This window comes from Stegodyphus dumicola, chromosome 8, assembly GCF_044657685.1.
Source record: "Stegodyphus dumicola isolate Sdum_Otavi_A_Nest chromosome 8, ASM4465768v1".
In the NCBI taxonomy this organism is placed as follows: domain Eukaryota; kingdom Metazoa; phylum Arthropoda; class Arachnida; order Araneae; family Eresidae; genus Stegodyphus; species Stegodyphus dumicola.
The window spans coordinates 163,318,491-163,343,905 of record NC_140775.1 but is presented as its reverse complement, the minus strand read 5'-3'; the positions used below and the strand labels follow the sequence as shown (position 1 = coordinate 163,343,905).

The 25,415-nt window shown below is 33.8% G+C and overlaps 1 protein-coding gene across 1 annotated transcript in view; it reads left to right on the top strand.

Annotated features, from left to right (window-relative positions):
* Positions 1 to 25,415, top strand: part of LOC118185565 (trypsin-2-like) — a 62,271-nt gene that overhangs the window by 27,006 nt on the left and 9,850 nt on the right. Inside the window, exon 5 of the mRNA XM_035355444.2 lies at positions 11,865 to 12,016. Within this exon, the coding sequence (XP_035211335.1) occupies positions 11,865 to 12,016 (152 nt within the window). The remainder of the gene's footprint in view (positions 1 to 11,864; positions 12,017 to 25,415) is intronic.

Below are 25,415 nucleotides of genomic sequence, written 5' to 3'. Positions count from 1 at the left end.
CGTGGATAAAAGCAAAGTATCGCTGATATCTGAAGATCCAGTCTTAAAACATCGTGACATGTGAGGATCTAGTCATAAAACAAAGGATATTAGTCATCTTATTTGATGATTGTTTGTTTTACTAGCTCGTAGTTATCTGGAATGAAGATTAAGACATTTTCATTTTTTTTCACTGCTGATAGGACAGCAGTCCACTAGGTAGAATCTATCTTTACAACTGGATCTGCTTGATACGGTCCTGTCTATTCTGTCCTCGAGCTTCAACACAGAGATATGTGTTCATGAATGGCAAGCTATTCAACCGGCTAAGAGTTCAAAGTCAGGAATGGAGAAAGGGACCAATTGCAAAAATTAGTACTGTATAAACATTTAAGATACTTTGATATGTATTTAAGCTTATTCCTTCTGCCATGACATTTCACTTACCAACCGTCAGTTTATTCGCAATATACGAAACTATAATTACATTCTTCCTTGAATTTCTAAATTTAAAGCATACGAAAGTTGTCACAGCTTCCATGGATGAAATAAGGGCACTGTTTGTCAAAATCTTAGAAATGCAAAATCTAAATTTACCTAACCGTTTAAAGGAATTTCAAATGATAGTACTTCATTTTTCTAAACTACTTCAAGTACGGATCTTAATTTCACAATATTTGCTTTAATAATTTATGAAATCAAATCACATATTATGGTTTCAGATACAAAACTTTCTCAGTGATGTTATTTCTAATGTTCTTATTTCATATTTGAGGGTTTATATGTAGATTACAATTGCGATTATCAATAAACTTACTGACAATATCTGATGCACAAAATTTGTTATGTAAAACTGTTATACGCATTTTGATATTTTTGCTAATAAATTTTTAAAAAAATGACAACAACGCAAACTGTATTCATTTGATTTTTTTAATTATATTCATCATCGACGACGGGAATTCGAGAAATTACTTAAACATTAACTCAAGGTTTTATAATAATCATTTCGAAAGTTTTAAATACAAATTCAATTCTAATACTTTACTTTCTTTTGAAGAAAAGTTGCTTTATTTTTCTAATTGTCTTAAACTTAATAACTTGTATAGAAGTATTATAAGTAATCTTGGTATTCCTTAATAAAAGTTTAATTGTTCAAAAATGCATTATAATGCAAAATTCAAGTACTGAAGCCACGGACACTCGTATGCAAAATTAACAGAATTTGCATACTATGACTATTTTTACGAAACGTATTGAACCCAAGGTGCTAATTATGCTGCAGAAGAAATATACAAATATTCAGAGTTGAATACATAAGCGTACACGTGTGTGTCTCCGGAGCTGGGATTGTGGAGGGTATATAAGCGCACGAGGAGTTTTGGCGATTGGTATGCTCGAATTCCTTCATGTCATTTGCCGTGTTTCTCGCAAGAGCTGGGTAACCTTTATAAGGTATCGGATACGTATGAATTAGGGAATGATATGGAGAATTATCGGTAGACTGGAAGCAGGCCAGTTACAAGTGCTTATGGGCTACAGAGCTCTTGAGAGGACTCAGCTTCATTTGCAATTTGTGGAAGCAGTTTCAAGACACTGGATCTATATCGAGAAGACCTAGACGAGGCCGACCAAGATTCACAACGACGAATGAGGATCGTTATTCCGAACTTTCAGCATGGCAACACAGAACTGTTAGAGCTTCATAGCTCTCATATGAGCTATATGCTGCCATCGGAATCCGAGTTTCAGATTCTGCAGCTGCCAAAGGCTTCGTGAATTAGGGCTGTATGCCAGAAGATCCGCTGTTTCCGTTCCGCTCATTGCAACACACAAGAGAAAGTATTTAGCATGGTGCAGATAACATGCGTCTTGGTCCAGACTTCAGCGCAGCACCGTGCATTTTACAGATGAGTCTAAATTCAGATTCTCGGCGTACCTGTGCCTGTATCTGAAGAGAGCTTGGAACACGATACTACCCCTCCCTCATCAGAGAAAATTATAATTACGATGGTTGAGGTGTAATGGTTTGGGCAGGCATTATCCTGGGCGCCACACCACCTGCGTATGTTTGACAAAGGCTCCGTGACTGCTGCAAGGCATAGAGAGGAGATCTTAGAGCTTTATGTTTGATTTTCAAGGCCACAGTTTGTCCAGGATACCTGTTAATGGAGGGCAACGCTCTTTCACATAGCCATCAGTTGATCAACGATTACCAGGAAAATGAGGATATTCGCTGCATGGATTGGCTAACCAGATATTCTGACCTTAACCCTATATAGCAAGTCTGAAACGTTATTGGACCATCTAATCTCGCCATATTCCTTCGAGAATCATCATGAGTTGAAACCTTCCCTGCTGTAACAGTGCCATACGGACTGCCACAGGGACTCCTCAAATGCCTCTTATCCAGTATGCTTCACGCTGCGCATCCTGTCTGGCTGTGAGAGGGGATCATACCCCCAAGTTAGACTAATTTTCAGTTTGATATCACAGCGTGGAGTTTGAATATCCCTTCACTATGAACTTGACTAATAACAATGCATACATAAAATGACTTTTGAATCTCGTATCTTTTTTTTTTTTCCTGTTATAAGCGTATATACTTGCCAAATTTCATCAAAATTTGTCCATTAGTTTTTCAGAAATTCGACATAATCTTCAAATTCTTTTAATTTTGCTACACGAGTGTATATATTGATAACAGTGGCAGATACTGCAATACAATCTGGCAAAAAGGAACGTAAATATTTTTAAAACTGACTAATCTGCTATGATTCTGAGAAAAAGTACTTTTCGTATACGACGTAACTATAAAAACAAAGAAACAAAAGGTACTGAAACTGCTATAAAAGACTAACATGCATTTGTAACTAGCATGCGTTTCGTCATGCATGCTAGTTACAAATCCCACAACACCTAAAGTGCCTAAAGTGTAGTTTCTTATATTATAAAGGGCTTTATGTTGATTAACCAATTAGTATGATTTAAATCTTTTCTACAACACCTGTTTTACGTAGCTTTCACTACGATGCAAATTAAGTTGAAGAGTATGTAAAGTAAGGATTTTGAATCTTTTAGATACAGAGCTTTCTTTAGGCAGCTGCGCTTGCAGCTTCTTGTCATCCGCCCAATTTTACCTGTTAATATTACAGCTTTAGCGATTTTATTAGCTAAAGTTAAAACACATCATTAAAGTTTTGACCTAGCCCAGTAAGCTAAATTTGCTTTACGATATTTTTAAACTGTAAATTCAACTTTATGTTGCCTTTCTACCGCAAGCGGCGGAGTTTTATCTGTACGCACAAGCTGTGCGTTTTCTTTAAATTTAAGTTAAATTTTAAAAAACGATTATGTAAAAACATTTTGGAACTTTGTTTGGTTCACCTTAGACAGAACGGTAACTCGCTTGTCAGTCTACTAAGGTCAGAAGGTCATTTGAATTAACATTTTACCATAAGAAACCTATAATACTACGGTACAAGGAGTCTGTGAAGTATTGCTGCAGTTTGTAGTGGAAGTTTAATAGCAGCTGCAAACATACTTAGTGTATTCCCAAAGTTATCAACTGATTCAAGTTCGTGGACTTTGAGGGTGATACCATCGCTTTCCAAATATACTTTTGCAAGAGAAGAAATACCTGGACATATCCACCTCCAGCAATTTCGGCACCCAAAGCGAAGAATGCATTTGCCACCCTGTATAAATTAAACGCATTAATAATTCGAAGCGAAATATACTTTTGTTTATTTGTCGCTTGTGACAACATCTAGCTACCTCTGAAAATATGCGCTCTGGATGGCTGCCTGCATTGCCTATACCTATCATTGACCTTGTGCGTGAATTCGAGAACTATCTTGCTTTAAGAAAAAAATGGAGAGCAAACTGACAGTGCTAACACATAGTCCGCGACCTTGTGTAATATTGGGCTAATACGATAAAACTCGTAGAAGAAATGTAAAGGTTAATTCGTCGATAGTCCATATTATATCAGTTGACATCATTCAATCTTTAATTCCAGTACATATCTTCTTCTCTAGTTTATGATGGATCATAACGAATGACAACTTTGCAGCATTACAAGTGAGTTCTGAATTCTCTTTGGTTAAGCACTATTCAGCAAGAATTTGGTCTCTCATCAAATTTGGACACGTTTACGAGGCTTCTGTAACTATCTCCAAGTTATGTCTCTATCCTTGAAGCAGTCCTGACATTATGAATTGGGATATTGCGCTTGAGTAATTAGGACTAGAAAACTATCATAACATTTCCTTCGAGCATTTGAGTACTTGGATGTGTACTAACTAGTCCTTTATTTTTTAAATATTGCCACAGTATGTTCACCATCATTCGGGATATATCGAGCCACAAGTCACATAGTAAGTTTTGATTGGTATCCGAGTTTCAGAGTTGCACCCTAATCAAAAATCAACGAAAACTATTTCATTAACATTGTCGGCTTCGCGTATAATGCTCAAGGAATTCTCCTACAATATTACTAAGGTGTTGGATTTTAAACTGTCTCAACTGTCATCCTCAGCTTATGCTACTTCTTAACGAATGGGAAGCTAACATTTTCTCACCAAGCTAAAATAAGAAATTTTCAATTCAATTTTTGCACAGCGGTATATTTAAAGAACCACTCACTTGGAACTAATATTAACATCCGAAGTCATGATGTATGAATCAAATTAATCTCATTTAAGAATGTAAGGTGTTAACATATCCGAGCTATGAAAGAATATCCAAGACCCTAACTGTGGAGCCAGTTTGTCTCATTAAAGAACGCAAGCTGTTTTAATAAGACCCAGCTTCAAGAAAAATAATAAAAGAAAAATGCTTAACACTCGAAACATTTTTCTCATGAAACAAGATCAAAGCGGAATGTGAAAATTAACGGTTATTGATAAGAAATCTTTCAAGGATAAAACACATGTTGATCTTGACCTTCCGAACAGAACTTCAAGGTCGAGAGCTTTTGTTTTCAAAAATATTTTTCCTTCGTCCTCATAATATTTATTCCTCAAAAGCATTAGGATTCTCAGAACGCAGTAATGGCGTTGTTATAATTCTAAGACCAGCTGAATGTCACTTTTCTTTCCTTTATGGTTCCATTTATAGAAAGAATAAAATGATAAATGGATAAATATATATTCATATTGCATAACTGAACAGTGAGAAAGTGATGATTAGTAAGCAGCTCACAGTTCATTAGACATATGGAGACATATATCTTAAACGTTAAGTATCATTACATTGCAAAAGCACTCTCACTCAACCGAGCATTTCAGTTACTCACTTGCCTGCAATGTTAAGTGCTATGGCTATCAGTATTATTTTTCAACTTTTGAGTCATGATTAATTGAGAAATAAATAAATCTATATATATACATATACATACAAAGAAGAAAGTCTGTGTGTTTTGTTGTCCTCTAATAACTCGGTCACTACTAAAGCTATCGTCACAAAACTTTCTACAATTCTTTTCTGGGTCCTGCAAAATGTCTACGTCTACCTTTTTCCAAAAAAAGTAGCTAAAATCAGAGATATTAATTAAAAACTCGGAAAAAACGATCATTTTCGCCCTCATCATTCCGAGTGGCAACAGTCTCGCAAGCTGGAGATGAAAATATGCTTTATGTTTTGAAAGTTGTTGCCACTGCTCGCTCTTAAATCCTAGAGTTTGTTAATAAAAAATTTCAAAGTTTTACTATGTAATAAAAATAGCATTGCCAAACATTAAATACATTATTCGCGATTCCAAAGATTCGTAGGTAGCCATTTCGACTATTCCCATCTTCCTTCTACTTTAATAAGCCGAAATGTTAATTAAAAACCCTGAAAACGTCTTATTTTTGCACTCGTTTTCCCGAATGGCAACAGTATCGCGCGTTGGAGATAAAAATGCTTTATTTCGAAAAGTGTCGCTACTGCTCGCTTTCAAATCTGTTAATCGAAAATTTCTAAGTTTTACAGATTCTATACATATAAAGAAGAATGTCTGTTTATGTGTTTGCTGTTTGTTCGCGTTTTTCATGTCTGATCAATTATGATAAATTTTTTGCCCCATTTAATCGACTAGAATTAAACATAGGTGAAATATTGTATGGAACTTGATCTTTTACGACCATTTAATTAGAAAGACGAAAATCATTAAAAACTGCGGGCCATTGTTGCTGATATAATGAAAGAGAATTAGCTTATTTTTCTATCGAAATTTTTTATGTGGGTTCTATATCGCATCAGAATGAAAAACGTATGACTATAAATCGTATTTTTTGGCATCGTTATTAGAGAATGATTACAGCGGTATCGGTCTCTGAGTTGTTAGATGCATTACCCTGAATCTAACTTATATTAAAAATTAACTAGAAATATAACTGACATCGGGTACATCGGTTAGAAAATAAAGTAAATAAGTCTTTCTCAAATTAAATTACAGCAGCACTCGTCCATCTGAATTAAAGAATTAAAAATTTTTGTGCTGCAAAGAAATAAGAAAATTTGTCCCGCTTTGAAATTTGATGAGTTCAGAAATGAAAAAAAACGGGGAAGGACGAGGAAGAGCAAAAAGGAAAAATTAAGAAAATAAATACGTAGGTTGGGGAAAAAGTCATGGCAACTATTTTTTTTTTCTTGAAGATACCAGTCCAGTTGGAAAATGTGACATATACAGATGAAAGAACAAGGTCTTAACTACATGTGTGGACAATTAATAGCACTTAAATATCGTAACACACGAATTTATCATGGGAGTATACAGGGCAATATGGCCTTCACCGTGCAAAAGAATGATAACACAATACACATAAAGTTGACATGCGTCCCTGTAGTACCGTGCGGTAACTGTTTTGCCATGAGGAACAATGTGGCAAACAATGACACCTCTGACGTCATACGCGACGATCACCATCAATTTGACTGGGAAAGGATTCTGACTGACCTTCTGCTGCCTTGGTGATCCAGGATGTCGCCACTCCGCGGACTGACATTTCAGTTCTAGTTTGTATGCCCTGGCCCAAAATTCATCGATGGCGATTATTCGTGAAAAGAATTGATCGCCGTCCTTTTGCCAGCGTGCAAAGTGGTCGGAGCATATTGCATAGCACACCCACCTTTGAACTTCCGTCAGTGCATGCGGTACCCACCGCGAAGCGATTTTGCGTAGCTGTAGCTCATTACGCAATATCCTGTGGACGGGGCGTTTCTCGATGCCACTTGCCCTCTCTAAATCCAGTAACGTCCATCGTCTGTCTTCATCCATGAGGAGCTCGATGACAGCGCACTCACCGGTCGTCCCGAACGTTGTTCATCACTGGTTGACACATGTCCTTCCTGAAACTTCTTACCCACCGTGCTACTGTACGATATGGTAGGGCAGTATTCCCAAGGGCTTCTACTAATTGACTGTGACATTCCATCGCATTTCTCCCTCGGAGAACGGCTATTTTGATGTAAGCGCGCTGCTCAACACTAGTTATTTCCATCTCGCACGACACTCACCAACTGACTGATTTCAGAGCCCTCGCTACCACACAGCCAGCTATCACAGAGCCATCTGTTGTTCTGCATACACACTATGCCTGCAGAACTTCCACATGACACATATATGTTTTGTGATCCGTTCACATATCTACAAGAAAAAAATAGTTGCCGTGACTTTTGCCCCAACCCAATTAAAGAAAAATTTACATCTTCCAGTACATTGTTTTCAGGAAGTCATTTAAAACATTTTTATAATAGAAAATTGACAACATATAAATAAATGGGTAGTATAGTTGGCCTAGAAAAAGTATAAGATATCCAGATATCTGAAGTCCGGGTAAAGTGTCATTAAAATTAGAGGTCTATACCAGGAAATAAAACTGAAGAAGTACTCTTGTTAACTGATTTCATTCAAAGAGTTTGCGTAAAATATTATTGAAGTGCTCAAAGATGAAAAAACAGCTATATAAATCATTTAAAAATTCAAAAAGTTGACTTTGAAAATCAACCAAAACGTGTGATTCTTTTGGAATCGTATGTCACGGAAGCAGTTTTTTACGTCTGCCTCATGTTAGTATACCATATCAACATAATTTACGAGAACGTATTTACGTGCAGAGCTATAGAAAGGCTGAAGGCCGGAGAATGATAACATATAGTATTACTCGCTATTGGAGTGCGCCAATGGATTGAATAATTGAACGCATGGGAAGTCAGTTCCAAGAGACGGAAGGATTTTGAAAATGCCACAATAAAGTTATCCGCTAGTTACCACCTCGGATGATGACTTCTTTGACAATGAAAGTCTTTTGTCAATCAAATGCCCACAATAAATTTGTCCGCTAGTTACCGCCTCGAATGATGATTCCTTTGTCAATCAAATCCCCACGATAAAGTTGTCTCCAATTTACCACCTCGGATGATAACTTCTTTGTCAATCAAAGTCCTTGCCCATCATTGGCGGAGTGGTTATGACTGCAGGATATTTATAGTTTGACGTCGTTCAAATACCAGCAAACGGGTGAGAACTGCATGGATGTTTTCGTATTTTTCCTCATGTGCGACATAGATACCCGATAGTATTTTTATGAAATTCTCCATAAAAGCATCCCTCCTCTTAGGAAGACAGCCTTCTCATGCTTTATAGTAGTCAAATAATCCTAACCAAGCAATCAAAGTCCTTCGACTCCACCCAGTTGCGCATCGACGTGCTCCAATCACAGCAGCCTTCACGCAACTGCTTCGTATGTACGCAGTTGTTCTGCCCCAGTGTCCACAGAAATCGAAGAAACTGTAATGAAGAACACAGCGATTGAGACCTACCGAATGCAGCAAAGCTCTGTTCTCGAGAAAAGAGCAGAGCATATTTGGTTACTGAATGATCGGCGGTTTTTGAACCGGACAGAAAGTTGCATCCGACGCAGTTCAGTAAATTCTAAGAAAGATCGAATTTTGCTAGGAGGCTGTGTGCTTGTTTGAAAAAGAATAAACTTAGATGAGCTTACTGGTTTGTACATAACTTGGTATGGGTTTCTGGCTGCGAAACGAAATTCTTAAAATTTTGACGACGCCTCATATTGCTGTCGTCGACAATTTTACCACGGCATGAATGGCATGCTCTAAGGATCTCATTCCAATGGAACATGCTTATGATTGGAAAATGCCTTTCGTGAGCAGTGTGGAATAATTCCATTAAGTCTCATCGACTTCCTCGTCAATTAAATGCCTTGCAGTCATTAAATCGTCTTGCACATTTAAGTTCTTTGCACACATTATTAAACAATTGGCAGAGTTCTTTAATGCTTGTATTTTCTTCTCCAAAGGGTATGGGTGATATATTTTTCATCACACAAGGTGAGTTTCCTGTAAAATAAGCATTTGCCTGCGTTAAAACATTATTTTCCCTCTACTGTATCCTTCATTTTCTTGCCTCTTTTGAAAATACATTTTTATGTTGTGGTACATATTTACGAGGGAATGTCTATTCTTGCTAAATCCACTGCTCATCTGAATTTGTTGAGCAGTGCTATAATACCAAATAATAAGCACTTCTTATCATGCAGGGATAGAAAACGCGGAAAGATATAGTTAATACTATAAAGATATTTAAAAAAGAGGTATAATATAAACTTGTGAAAACACTGAATTCCAAAATAATATCATAACTGTTTAATTAAGAAATTTACTTTTATGTAACATATTTATCAATAGATGGCAGCACTACCTTACAGGTTCTGGTTTTTGGGGAAAAATTGACCAAGAGCATAACATAACAGAATAATTATACATAATAAATAATTATATTATAGTAGGCATTTTTAGCGCACTTTATGCGATAAGGAAAAAACTTAGGTCCTTACTTATTTGCAGTTTTTCACGTTTTAGAGTAATGATAAATTTCACTCGAAGTTTATTATTCAATGATCAAATATTTAAATTAGTTTTCTACCATTTTTAATTAAATATGCTTAAAAATTATAAAAATATTTTCTATGCATTTTAGTGAATATGTTATAGCAAAAACGCTATATCGCTATTTGATTATTAATTCAAGTATTCTCTAAAAATGTGTTCCGGTAAATAAATCGGAGTTTGCTTTTAGTGCTGCCATCTATTATCGAGATTTAAATATGTTTTCAGTTTCTTGAGTTGAAATGACTTTCAATCGTAATAATATTGTCGATATCCTTCTCCTTTATTGTATATAAAATACATACAACATAAAAAAGTTTAAAAAAATTATTATTTCTGCTTCTCCAATAGTTTTTTCAATTTTTAATTATGTTATTTATAATACATGTAGTTTAGACTGCTGAGCTTTTAAGTACTGTACTGCTTAAATATTAAAAAACAATTAAAAAACGCTAACTACCACAATGAATTAATAAGCATAAGAAACGCTAACTACCACAATGAATTAATAAGCAAAGGTAAAATAAATTTCACTATCTAGATATCATATGTGAGGCAAGACGTCTCCTTAAAGAGAATAAAATTGTCATATGAAGCATTGTCTTCTGTTGGACAATTTTTTTATCTTTACCAGGGGATCTACCAGGGTACTAATTTTTAGTACCACCTTCTTTTCGATTGCGTACCACTGGTGGTACGCAATCGAAAAGAAGGTGGTACTAAAAATTAAAACCCCAACATCCTGATTGAGTTTTTTTCTCTAACACTTGTAAATTTATGCGATCTGAGTTTTGTTCAAGAGTGTAGGTAGTAGTAGTACTTTGTAGTGGTAGTATTAAAGGTTTTCAAGTTTTGTTTAGATGGTATGCGTTCGTCAAAAGGTTGAGAACCACTGGTATTTAGAAACTTTTAAGAATAAAGTACATAATACGTTAAGTATGAAAAATGTAGCACTGGATAAATTATATAAAATTCCTTATTTTTGTACCTTATTAAGTATTTCTTTGTTTAGAATATAATATGGAAAAACAATTAATTTTCAGAAAGTTATTTACAACAATTTTTTGATTTATATCATTTTACATATAAAAATTAGCATAGCTTACGTATGAAAAGAAATTAAATACAAACAGATAAAGATACATGTTTATATAGAAATCAAATTTTAAATGTCCAATTAAAGGTATGAATTCAAATAAAAAATTTCAGAAACAAATTTTTTACATGTGTAATTTTTCTACAGTCAAACCCTCTATTTAAAAAGCGCTCATAGCAACTATCTTTATTCAAAACTATACTGAATGAAAATTTATATCTTTTAACACTATGTCAGCCTGATAAATTAAATAGGCATCAGTAGGTAGGCTGCCTCTGAGAGTTACATGAAATTTATTGCTTTTTCTTATATAATTTCTTAGGTATTTTCTTCCTCCATCCAGCATGCATTTATGAGTCGAATCCCGGCGAGGGCACAGTACATTTTTCGCATCCCCTGTTTAAAAAATACCTAATGACTCTACAAATGGCGCCCGAACTAAAAAGTGGTGGACAATAATATATCACCACCAGGATTTGGCGATTAGATCCTCTAATCAATTCCCAGTTCCCTTTAAAAGAGACCACGAATGTTTGCGGAGAGGAGGGAGATAATACCTTATAATACGAAAGAATATACGGGGTATGACCTTCCTATGATTTAGTTACGTTAACAGAAATTAATATCATAGGAAAGGTCATGACCTAAAAAGTCAAACCAACTATTTAGTATGTTTAGTAGTTGATTAAAAGTAGTAAAAGATATTTAGATCCCCCTCAAAATTGGGGGAGGAAAATAGAAGTCCAACCACTCTTCGGAGTAGGCTCTGGCAAACATTGTGCCGTGTAATATGGACAAGACAACAACAACAGCATCTAATAATTGCTTTTATTAAATTTTTTAATAATGTTATGGAATGACATTAACTGTATCTGCTAAAACATTGTTTCAGATAAGAGGGGATCCAACGTCCTGCGAGAAGTTGAAATCCAAGTCCTTGACAACATGGTTTGCCATAATGCCTATTATCCAACCTACAAAATACCAATCAAAGGCTGGCATCTTTGCGCGGGTGTTTTGGAAGGGGGTAAAGGAACTTGTCAGGTATGTTTCAAATCTCTTTCTTTTATTTATTTAAACAAGCTCATCAAAGTAGATAAGATAATGATTAATGGTGGACAGTTATAGATACGGTTTTTGCAGACAAAGAGTTCGAGAAGCTTGCCGCCTTCATAGGGTTTTAATTGGGTTTTCTCTTCACTTGCGACATAAATAAAGGGCATTTCCACCAGAAAGTCCTTCACGAATTCATCTCTTCCAAGGCAGATAAGAAACGGATGTTTTCCGTAATAACGTATCTCATATTTTATTTATTGTGATTCCATTCGTAAATTAAAATATTGATTATGGGTCATCCTTGACGATCTGTAATCAATGCATAATATCAAGATACTTACGACGAAATCCAATACCAGTTCACGATATACTTACGACGAGAATCGTTTCAGACGTCCCGTCGTAAGTCGGAACTGATGTTATTCCTGGTGTCTTCAGTAATAGTTTTATAAATTGGGATGTCATTTAACATAAAATGGGTTTAGAAATGTTATAAACTTACGTAACATTCATAATAATTTATTCATATACACATACATATGTACTACATGCATGCATATTTGATGAAATAAACACAAACTCTTCTTTGAAAGTAATTAACATGAGCAAAACACACAAATATATAAATTATATCTTTAATTAAAAATATCAGGTGAATAACAGATACTCGTTTGAAAGATATCTATTTACTTCAATAAGAATTGTTGTCTACTTGAAATGGTTCTTTCCCCCCCCGTATACTTCAAGATAACATCTCACTGCTTCTTGTTGCAACTTCGACGAAGCAGGTTTTTTATTCATATTTTCAAGTGGCTGAAATCTTGATTTAATTTAGAAAATGTTTAAGGTAATTCTTTTGTGATAAACTGTTTTGGCGGATTCCCTTCTTTATCTGCCTCATTATTCCTTTCTTCTTATGTAACTATTGCATTTTAGAAATCAATTAAATCTTCACCATTTTGTTCACTTTCTTCTTGATCCACCAATTCTTCTACATCCTCCATATGACTCCTCGTACGTGTCCTACGAGGGCCTCGTACTCCTCGTACGGATCCGGACTCCTCGTACGCGCTATGTCAACCACTTCTTCGCGAATTTGTTCCAAGATATTACGTTTGTTTATGATTCCAGTGTTTACTATGGCATCTGCTTTTTCCAGATTCTTTATAAGCATTTATTTCCATGAGATTCTGATTTCCACTGTGAATTCTTTCCGTGAAATTCCATTATTCCGCATACAGTGACCAATATTATATTTTTCCAAAAATCATATAAACTGCTTTACGCCTTTTTGCAGTTATTTTGCGTCTGAAAGTGTTTTATTAATAAGCATAACAAATAAGGAAAAATAAAAAGCATCGAAGAACGCCCCCCATAGCGCATTTTATAGGTGGAGCGATAGTTTAATGGTCATTCTTCATTACGCGTGCAAAAACAATGTTGTGTGCCTACGCTGACGGTAAACGTTAACTAACGAGAGCCATTTATAAAAGCGAATTGTCGTAAGTCGAGTACACACATCACACACGTTGCAAACTTAATTAGCGCAGTTTCTCATATACTATAAGAAAACCCCACAAGTGCCATGCATGTACATATATATATGTGTGTGTAAGATATAACAAAATACAATATCTGCTTTAAAAAAATAATCGGCGACCTCAAAATTAACATTCTAGATTTGGTGATCTCTTTATAAATTCTTCTGTTCTCCCAAATTCGAGATTTATCTGCGTTATGTAACGCTATTAACTAAGCAATTATAGATTAGCTGTAGTTGTACATCAAACTTGGTATATGTTTTCCCTGGCAGTTAATTGCGTCACTCTTTTCCTAGCTTCCGCCTTGCTAATAGCTCCTCGCTTTGCTTTCTTCGTTTAGATAAACATCTATGGAGATAATTTTAAATCCGTGGAAATAAAGACTGAAAATTCTTCAAGGTCATGCTTTGTTATCTTCATCTGTAGGCCTTCACTCTCAGCTTCGACGACTGCAAACTGATTCTTCTTCTGTTCTTCTCGAAATTATCACATATATATGTGTGTGTGTGTGATTATAAGATAACAAATGCGTAAATCAGCTTTATAATTTAATTTAGTAATAGTCTCTAAATTCCTCATTTTTAATTCGGGTATTTCGTCTCTCTGTTCTGAGAATAACAACATTTCTGGACAGCGCCATTTCTAGATTAATCTATGCCACAGAGTTCGCGTAACGCTGATGACAAAGTTTATTCGGAAGCTAAACTCTGAGAACTGAAACCTTTCAAACCTAAACCCAAACCTTCCTCTTAACGGACTGCCGTATAGGATAAATTCGCGTTTTGCTTCTACCTTTGTTGCCGCTTGGACTCTATTTCGCTGTACTCTCTCCTATCACAAACGTGTTAAAAAATTTAAATGTTCTTCAATAGGCATGATTAGAGTGCCAAGTAAATTGTGGCCCCAAATGTTAGTTTAAATGAAAATGGAATTTAATTCGCATCGACTGCCAAGTTTCTTAGTCAGTACGGATTCAGCATACAAGGCACTAAGAATTCTTCCTCTTCAATATGGATCTACGTTCAACTCCAAACAACATTGTTACGTCTGTGTCTCCTTTTTATCACAAATATATATTTTACTTGAGGCAGAACCTTAACTGCTCGACTCCATATGCAATGAAAGATAACTATATTGGCAGAATTCTATAGTCAACAAAGGTAACTATTTCAAAACTTTATATCACAACACGTATAACAGTTTTTAATCATGCCTTCTTATATCCAGAAAACATTTTTTCCAGAATGGCGGGCGCTTGCCTATAACCGAATTGGCCACTCCTAAAGCCAGAAGTGGTGGCCATCTTACTGTAGAGGCACCTAATACGTGGCTACCGTTGTTTCCTATGAAGAGACAGACAATTTAACATCTATGCCTTCTCCGGGATTCGAACTCGGGCCCTTCGGTAGCATAGTCAGGCTCCCTTAACCACTATGGCGTCTGAGCGGCATATCCAGAGTATAATACCATCTTACCATTAAAGTGCATACTTAATAATTTTATTAAATACCTAGTTAGTTTATGAAGTAATTGATCAAGTTAGTTAAAGTGTGTAACAAATTAAAAATTCCACACTTTAACTAATTATTCTATAAATGAATACTTATTAGACATTTCAAGTGTAAAATAAATAGTTAATATTTTTATGTATATATACATATTTCAGACAAAATAATGAATAACATCGAATTAGTATGACTAAAAATACAAAAATGCATTATTTTTCAAGCATTTTTCCTGCTTTTTAGCCCAAAGGCACAATTTGCCCAGAAGGGTTATTTATTTCGTTTTAGCATTTTGAGTTGTTTCACTACAAAAGGCATTTCATTTTTCAAATTGTTACCACCAAACATTAGAGCCCTGCATTATATTAAAAAAAATTAAACAATGAAAAACCTGCATGAATGTATGTATGTTTCTCGCACTGTGAAAAATCAACGGTACCTAGAGGCATCGAATTTTGAATAACGTAGTCCTCCACATAAATATGGGCATCTGGAAGCTCAATTTTGGAATTTAGAATTTGTTTTATTATCTATTTCATATTCAAAGCGAGCAATGGCAACACTGTACGAAAAAAAAAATCTGATGTGTACACCACATGACTTCCTTGTACGGAATATTAAATTATACGCATTTGTTTCTTGCATTTCTTTTAAATTTATTGGATTTAATTAAATCTACTTCGCCGACAGCACATAAACCACAATAGAATAAAGGCATTCTTTAAAATTCACTCTATTTGTTTAACATAGCGACACTCTGGCACTAGGTTCACTTAACAGTATTATATTTCATTCATATTATAACTCAGAATGCACAAAATGTATATCATTTAAAGAATTATCTAATCGTTGCCACATGTTCTTTTCAAATACTATAATAAAGCTAGAACGATGTAAAAAAGAAATTAAGCAAACAAAACAAAAAAAGAAACAGTTTTTCACAGACGATTGAGTATTTCTCATTCAATTAATTCAGTTTTCACTTCACGACAAGACAAAAATACATTAAAGCACAAAATATCTGTATTAAAAATTACTAAGTATTAAAAATTAAGTAAATCTTAAACACTTATTTCCTCGAAAAAATTCCAGAAAGGATTAAGCATGATTTAATTCGCAATAATAAATGAAGGCCTTTTTTTTTTTTTTTTTTTTTTTTTTTTTTTTTTTTGTTGCAAAGCTTAGTCTCTCTAGATTGGCAACAAATCTACAATTCTGCTGTTTCAAATGTACACAAATATGTCCGCCTTGTTATTTAAAACTTAACCCCTAAAAAGCTTTTAAATTGTTGATAATTGTACAAATATTGCTTCCAAATTTACGAAAGGCATAATAACCTTAACCGGAAGATAAGAACAACATAATTCAATCATTTTTAAAGCAAAAAATGTACAATTTACAAACATATAAGAGTAAAGAAACTGAGATCACTGTGCCGAGTAACAGAGTGAATATATATATAAATATAGTATTTATATACGTCTGGTGCGGCCGATTTCAACCAAAATACGAGGTGCACATCTACATGTTATAGCAGTCCTATATACAAAATTTCAACGTTCTTGAGGCTACTCGTTTTTGAACGTACGTTCGTATCTCGCATAACGTACATACGCGCGTACGTACATACGTTCGTACAGACGCCACGAAAAATTCTCTTCAGAATTAATTTTAAAGCAGTTTTATAATTTTTTTGGAGGAAACGAGTCTTTTATTCTGTCCTTACGTATAGATATCACGCAAAAACATCGTTAAATTGCATTCGATAGCGGTCAAAATGGGTATTTTCGTTGAAATATGCTGCCTGAAACTTTTCGCGATTACAATACTTCCTTTTTACTTTTTACTTTTTACTTCGTACAAGGAAGTAATTATCTTCAGCGCACGAGACTGTGTATTGAAAATTCTAAAGGTACATTATTTTGTGCTATTGCTGTTGAATTGAATTTTATGGTTTAAGTGCGAAGAACATGATACTTAATAAATAAAGGTAATTCAAAAAATGTTAAAAAACACCCCTTTGGGCGTAATATTTTTCTTTCTTCTTTTCTTTTCAAAAAGCAAAATTTTAAGGTTCATTTCAATTACATGTTATTTTTTATATTAAAAATGCGTCCTATATCTCCACTGTTTTATCTGATCCAGTGGAAATATATAAATGAGAAGAGTTTAAAATAGGAGTAAAAATCTAACTTTAGGAGTACTGACTGGGAGTTTCAGCCAGCTGTAGTGAAACTCTGTTTTTTGAACTTTCTGTTGCGAGTGGATATTAAGTAGAAGACACGCAATTATCAAAGCCAGGTGCAAGGATCAAAACTGAAGCCTTTGACCTTGTATATAACTGAATTCATTATCGTCTGTCTGTCTCGTGAAAAGAGAATGTAAATTTATGTTAGTTAGCTTAATTCTGCAACTAGAACTGAAGTTAAAAAAATCTTTAGTTGCTTTTCCCCAATTGTATTTACTAAGTGTTCTGGTTTAGATAATTAAATCCGGGATGATAATTCATCTTGAAGGCTAAAACGTTAGACTAGTACTTAGATTAAGCAAACCTGTGTTTAATCTAAAGTCGTCAGAGTTTTTCAAAATTTACTTGATTATCACACGTTCTTTGAAGAGGATAGATATGTCTGGCAGTTTTTCGTGGCCAGGAGAAGAGTTTTTACTGCTCTTAATTACTTTAAATTTACTGATACTTTCCTCTCACCAGTATCAGTAAATAGGAATTTGAAAAATATTTTTAATGTAGCTTCGGAATTCGATTGGATTGAAACAAATTATATTTATAAACTCTTTAATTTAATCACAGAATTTTATAATTAATCTTTTAAAAAATCATTACCTGCCTTTTGAAAGATCCAAGCTTGTAACTATTTGAGTATGCAGAATTATGCAATTTACTGGTTTTTGAAAACTAAAAATTATTTCTGAGGAACTTCCTAAACAGTTTTTATGTCGTTTGGACGTTTAAGCACTAATTTAAAAAAATAAAAGAAGTTCGCTTTAAATCATCAAAATGCATTGCAGTTATTTCTCATCACCCAGAATGTGAAAGTTCAAAGAGTTTATTTTTTTCACATTTCACTTTTGGCTTGATAACAAAATGAGTTATACCAAAAGAAAGTATTCCTTCTTAAATTTCTTAGTTTTTAGAAATTTTATTATTAATCATTCATATCATTTTCTTATAGTATTCTTCGTTATATTCATTTTCAAAGCTAAATCTTTACGTTTGTGAAAGATACATTCTCGTACCGATGTTAAGAAAACGATAATATGCAGTGTTTACTGTTATTATAAATCTATTCCATTTATTTACATTTAATAAAGATGAACAAACTAATCCTATCTTTAAGTATGTAATGTAAACCATTAATATTGAAAGAAAGCAGCTATTATTTTAAAGATGTTCTTCTTTCGGAAATTCTTCCCAGCAGTTAAACAATAAGTTCTGTTCAGAAGTCAAACAACAAAAATCAGCGCTATATTTTCAAATTTTCACAGGACTCATTTGAGCTTTTGCAGCTGAGGATGGTGGTTCGGTAAAACCATCGAAACTAGTCCTGTGAAAATTTGAAAATATAACGCTGATTTTTGTTGTTTGACTTCTGAATTAGGATTTGTTCGGCGTGTTATTGTGTCTTAATAAGATTGCAGTCTGATTACAGAACATCTTTCGATTGCAGTCTGATTACAGAACTTATTCTGTATTCTTGCTTTTTCTGTTAACATAGGTCCCAGGGCTAATCACTGCCATGTTTAATTCCCAACAAAAAAGCTGTATGCCTGGGGTTTTACGTATGTGTAGCATGAATGCGAGCTCCTTTTTCCTTAGAAAAACTTCCACGTAGTCATTCTTTCAAAGAGTAACCGTAACATGCTTTATTTGAACCAATCACTATTGTACAAGTAACAATCACTGTCCTCCTGATATAATTTCAATTGTATTTTACTTTCTGTTTTTATTACAAGCTGTCAGATATTATTTTTAAAGTATGCGTAGTATATTTTAATGATTCTAATTCATATTTACCCCCTCCTCACCAATTAGCTTTAAGTTAATGTAATTTTAACTAATCTAAAAAACTAATTAAAACTATAATAAATTAAAACTGCATTAACTATTGCAAAAATAGTAGTAGCTTTATGACTGACTTTTTTATCCAAAACGTCAAACAAACAACAGGAGCAAAAAATTGCTTACTATTCTGCAGTAACGGATTTTTATGATTCTATTTTCAATTTTTCTAAATGGAAAACCTTATTGCTTTCATTTTCAGTCTTTCTAAGATTGTTGTTTTTAAAATGTCTTTAGTAAATACAGTCTGATTACTTACTCTTATAACACAGTCGAATTCACAATTCCTCGAATTTCTCAAAAAAGCACAATTCGAAATAAAATGTTTTCGACATTAATAAAGTTTTTAATTTTTTTATTAAATTTAAACAACAAGGAATGAAGCGTTAAAGACATGGAACATATTTTAATCAAAATCTTAAAAGCTCATTTTAAATGTACGATTTTATGTTCTATAGTTTTATTTTCTGAGAGATAATGTGTAAACTAATAGGCTTATGTTAACGGTTTAGCTTAAAATAGTTTAGGGCATTATTATTTGAAATCAACGACTTATATGGAAATTAGATTTTCCTTTTCGTTCCTTTTCGTACGTATCAACTTTATATTTTTCAAATTCTTTTAACGTTCTTAAACTTTAATAATAAATTCTTCAAGACTTGAATCAAAATCTAAAGATTTTAGATAGCAAATTTTTGTTTCATTTTAAATTTTAATTTTTAGTGGCTGTATTTTACTTTATTTCAAATCCTGATTCTCTTTGATCCATAAAAGCTACTTACAGATTTAAGATACAATTAAAGCCATACATTGGTCACATTTTTTTTTTTTTTATTCTAGATCCTGAAGCCGAATCATTTTACATAAAACATCAACATCAAGTTGTATATACTAATTATCATTATTTAAGGAAAAATCACAAAAATGACGATTACTCAAAATGTTACATGTAGAACTTAATGAAACTGATAGTATGCAACAAATAGTAAGGTACAAAATAACATGGAAAGAAGTTGCCAGACAATTACAGTGTTATATAAATTAACATATGTATAAAATGAACAAATCAGATGTGTCAGTTTGGTATAGGAAAATGACCTTCACTATGGAGTATGATCGCTTTTAGAAGCAATACAATACATACGCGATGTGCCATGCTGTCAATTAGGCAGTCTATCAGCTCCATATCAACCATTGCTCTTGCAAAGCAGTTCAAGAGTGGAAAGAGTCTAAAGAGAAGAACTGAGAGCAGCTATTCGTCTTCTTGAAGCATCCCAAAAGTGCTCGATAGAATTCAGGTGCAGTGACTGAGCTGGCCACTCCAGGCGCTGAATTATTTGCTGCTAAAGATAATAATCCACGATGCGCGTCCCGTGCAGTCTAGTGTTGTCGCCCTATACCATTAAATTATCACCTATTGTCCCGGCATAAAGGCGCTCATAAGGATCAAGGATGTCATCTCTAAAAGCCTCAGCATTCATATCCCACGTGGAAAGACGTCCACGTCTATGCGTCCACCCAAACAGATACCACCCCAAACACAGACTCTTCTGCATGCATCTCTTTCACAGTTTGATGGATGGTAACGGGTTCCAGGTTCTCTCCAAATCAAATAACACCTACTCTCGTTTTGGAGGCTAAACCTGGACTCATCCGCAAAAAGAAAAGCCCTCCGTCGATCAGCTGCCCAGTGGACGTGTTGATGTGCAAACCTCAAACGTTCCGTTCTATGAAGTGACGCAAATGGCACATCGTCTCGCGTGCAGAGCTCCTTCGTGAAGCTTTCTACTCACGGTTCCCATTGACATCAACCTTACAGTGGCTGCATCATGGGGGAAACTGAGTTGAGTCGGTGTTGACGTTATTTTCGTTCATGTGCATAACAATAAATATCGGTCATCAGTGCTCGTCGTACCGGTTGGCCATCTTTGGATGAATCTCCTGGATGCCAAAGCTGTGGTTAGAAATTTTTACCAAAGTCTATAAACCACAGAGGGACTAAAATTTAGTCATCTGGCCACTTCTATCTGACTTAGTTCTGCCTCTAATCTCCCAATAGCTCTCCATAGCAGCTCTTTGCACAAATGATGCCGGGAGGTCATTGCTACAAATTGGCTACCCCACATTTCTTATCTCAGTATCACAGCAAAATTTGCATGTTTGCTCTGAAACATGCACTTTTATGCTCCTCGCTGATGACATATTTCGATTGCAGTGGCGTTAATTTGCTTATTGCAGATTTTCTCAGCAACTCTTATTTGATGATATATTCAAATTTTATACAGATTGGCTTATTTTTTAATGAGTTATTTACAATTTTTGTGATTTTTCTTTAATTTTTGGAAACCAGTGTATCTTAGGATTGAGTTACGAAGTCCACTAGCTTACTCCAATCTCATAGCTCATAGTTTAAGTATAGCAATGTTTAAATTGTTACTTTTACATTGTAACAGAATATCATTTGTTCCCTAATTTTCATTGTGTCACAACTGATCCATTAAGATCTATATCTTGAAATTAATTTGCTCTATATATTTGAAATCACTTACACAAACCAAAATTTGATACTCCTTTTTTTTATATATTTATCCTCCTTCATAACTGAAATTCAGAAAATTTGAAACTTAGTAGAACACTATATCTCAATATCATAACTGTAGGCATCATTATTATTACTTCTTACCTTCTGTTACCAACACAAACATTTTTTGAAAAAATAAAATCAGATAATTCTTGACCTACAATTTTGTAAGGGAACTCAAAATGTTTAGTAATTTTTCAGCAACAAAAGCAAAGAAACGAATTTCAACTTGGATATATATTGATAGACGCAAGTCTTTCATTATTAATTTTTGATAAATAACACATATTATTGTTTTAACAACATGTACAAACAGATTCCTTCGACTTAAAGGCAATTAAAGACAAAAAAAAGTGCTTACTTCTAGTTCTTATTCAAAATTCTGTATTAAAATAATTTAATTTTAAGTAACTCGTCACAGAGGTTCTGTAAGTAATTTAGCAATACGTAAAATCGCAAAATCATATGGCATTAATCAACAAAAAGAAGCACATCCATTCTAGTTTATTAAATCAGAATGTTAATTTACAGAAATAATGCCTGAGCCTTCTTAATGCCCGTATATCACAAAGACAGTTTCTTACCGAAATGATAAACACAAATAATAAAAAATAAATTAAAATTTAATAAAAAATAAATATAAAATGTTTGACTCCCGTTCGACAAAAATAGGCCGAGATATTTGATTTTAAAATTTGCGATTTTTGATATCATTTTCAACTTTCTTTGTGGGAATGGTTAATAAATAAATTAAAATAATTCGAGGCTTATTTTTTCTTTAAATGTCACTCATTTATAATCGTTTTGGGATTTACTGCTGTGCAACATTCTTTCATTCATAATTTAGTTACAACTGATATGTCGAAAGAATTTTCTCGCAATCAATGTGTAAGCTCTGAAGGGTTGAAAAAACATTAGTGCTATTCTCATACAGTTTTATTGCTTCACAATTATAATCTAACTAATCAGATAGAAAAATTCATTAAACCAGATATATTTTTAATTTACGCACATATGTAATGTTACAAGTTGACTATGGGCCAATACTGAGGCCTGCCAGTGTTTTCTAGAAAACGAATTGGTGAACAATATATAATATTTTGTACAGCAATGCAAAACAAGACCTCCTTGTAGAATAACATTAACATTGATCAATACTTTTTATGGTAATCTGCCCAGAAATACTCTTTTCTCAATCTATGAGCATCAGAACCACTTTCTAAACTGATATTTTATATTTAGTTTTATACAAATACAATCTTTATGGTCTTCAATAGAGGTATGACACCTAAACATGATTTTCAACTTAAAAAATGGAACATTTAAGTCAATATTTTTGTAGTACGTGAGTCATCCTTTTGGTATTTTATTTTTTATAATGAGTATACAATTTTCCTAAGTATATATAAGGAATATGGAACTATAAAATGTTACCTAGTTTTTAAAAAATTATGTTTTCTTAACGATTCCAAAACATAAATATTTACGTCAATTAAAATTGGAAGTCTATGTTTGTGATTGCTAAAATAAAAACCAGGTATGAAGTAATGTAACCACCAGTTTAAATTATTTTTAAACCTATATCTAAAAGGAAAAAAACAGCACATAATATAATAAATCCTATGGGACGACTTCCCTTAGCAGAAAGAAAAAAAAATCTTCACGGATTATTTTAGATTTATTGAAAATTTGTGTAGTTCTTCTTTTATTCGTTGCAAGGTTTCAGTATATATTCAACCTTTTGTATAAAGTAAAATAGAGTTTTAATACAATATTTAAGTCTATATCCAACTACTCATTTTTTCGGAGAAGCTTGCCAATAGTAACGCAGATTTTTAATACAATCTTAAATCTAGATATATCCAACTGCACATTCTTTCGGACAGCTCACCAGCGGCAGAGCGGTAAAGTCGCCGAACACTGGTAGTTCGGTTCGAGGTTCGAATCCCGCGAACGGGCTGGCTGCATGGGTGTTTTCGTGGTTTTTCCCATGTGTAAAGTGTATACGAGCCAGTTTCCGTTAGAAAGTCCTCCACGAAGGCATCCCTCCCCTTAGGCAGATAGCCCTAGTGTGCTTTGCCATAATTAAATACACACACACACCATTCTTTCGGAGAAACGTTCCAACAGATATAGACTATGAGCAAGTTTCTATGTGAGATAAATAACGTTACTCAAAAACTCAGTATCATACGATTTTGGCTTTGAATAAATGAATGGGTTCTGCGCAAATAATACAGCTTTCATTTTGTCAAATCATGCTTATATTATCGCGAAACTCGTTTTCTGTGTAAGTGATCCTAATGATAGTCTCTAATATTTTAATATCCATAATATAAACGAACGGACTGGCTGCATGGGCGTTTTCGTGGTTTTCCCCATGTGTAACGTGTATACGAGCCAGTTTCCCTTAGAAAGTCCTCCACGAAGTCATCCCTCCCCGTAGGCAGATAGCCCTCGAGGCTTTGCCATAATCACACACACACACACACACACACACACACCATAATATAAATGTTAATTGGTGCCATTTTAAAGTATCTGAAATGAAAAGTTAATTTGAAAGCATACTGAGTAAATCCTAATTCCATAACGTTATTTAACTAAAGTATGACGCAGTTTTGACAAAAATATTAAGACGTAAATGACATTTAGCAAATACAGTTATGACAAAAATGTAGGTATAAGAAATTGCACATATAAGTTGACTTTCTATAGTTGTAGAATTAATTTATAATGTTTTTATTATCGCATCCAAGTTCAGATATTTACTTTAATGCTTTTGCAAACGTTTTGGCTTTAATTGATGTAAATTGCTTTAAAATTACAAATTAACAGAACAAAAATCTGAAGGCTTTCAGATTTTATATTACAATCAAGCATTTGGGCTAAAGACACATTGTACCAAAAATATTTAAAAACAGCATATCTATAGAATTTCAGATAAACAGTCTGGCGCTGGACATAAAAGTGTTTTGTTCCCTATATTTTTGCCACTGCTCGCTTTGAAATAGTTGAATTTTTTTAATCAAAATTTCGTTAAAGTTTTACAAAACATGAAATAGACAATAAAAAAAATCCAGGTTCCCATGTTTGGGTGGAGGACTATGGTATTCAACATGCATTCATGCAGCTTCTTTATTATTTAGTTTCTTTAAATATAATACAGGACGATAATATTTTGTGGCAACAGTTTGAAAAGTGATTCGACGTAAAATACTGTTCAAAGACTGATAACCCTTCTACCAAACATTTTGGCTAATAAAACATGAGTTTTCTCTAATCTTTCTTACGTATATCTTAAAAGCAAAATATTGTTGTGAAGCATTACGATATCATAAATATCTACATTCTACTTTTTTCCAAGTTATTAAAGCACAAAACGAAATAAAGAATTTTTTTAACTTTTCTTGTCAATTTATTATTCAAGAAAGCTGAAGTATAGATGCTTGCCAGCGACTACTTGCATATACGACCGTAAAAAATCAATTACAGAAGGTCGTTTCTTAATGATATTAGACGATCCTTGAACTTTTCCTGCTACACCATTCGATGTCAGTTAATGCATGATTTATAGACTATCGATTGCTTTGCATAAGAAAACAGAATTTTATATTTAAAAAAACTTAATTACTTTCTTTGTTGCTGAAGGGCCATGTCTGTGATATTCTCTGCGGCAGAA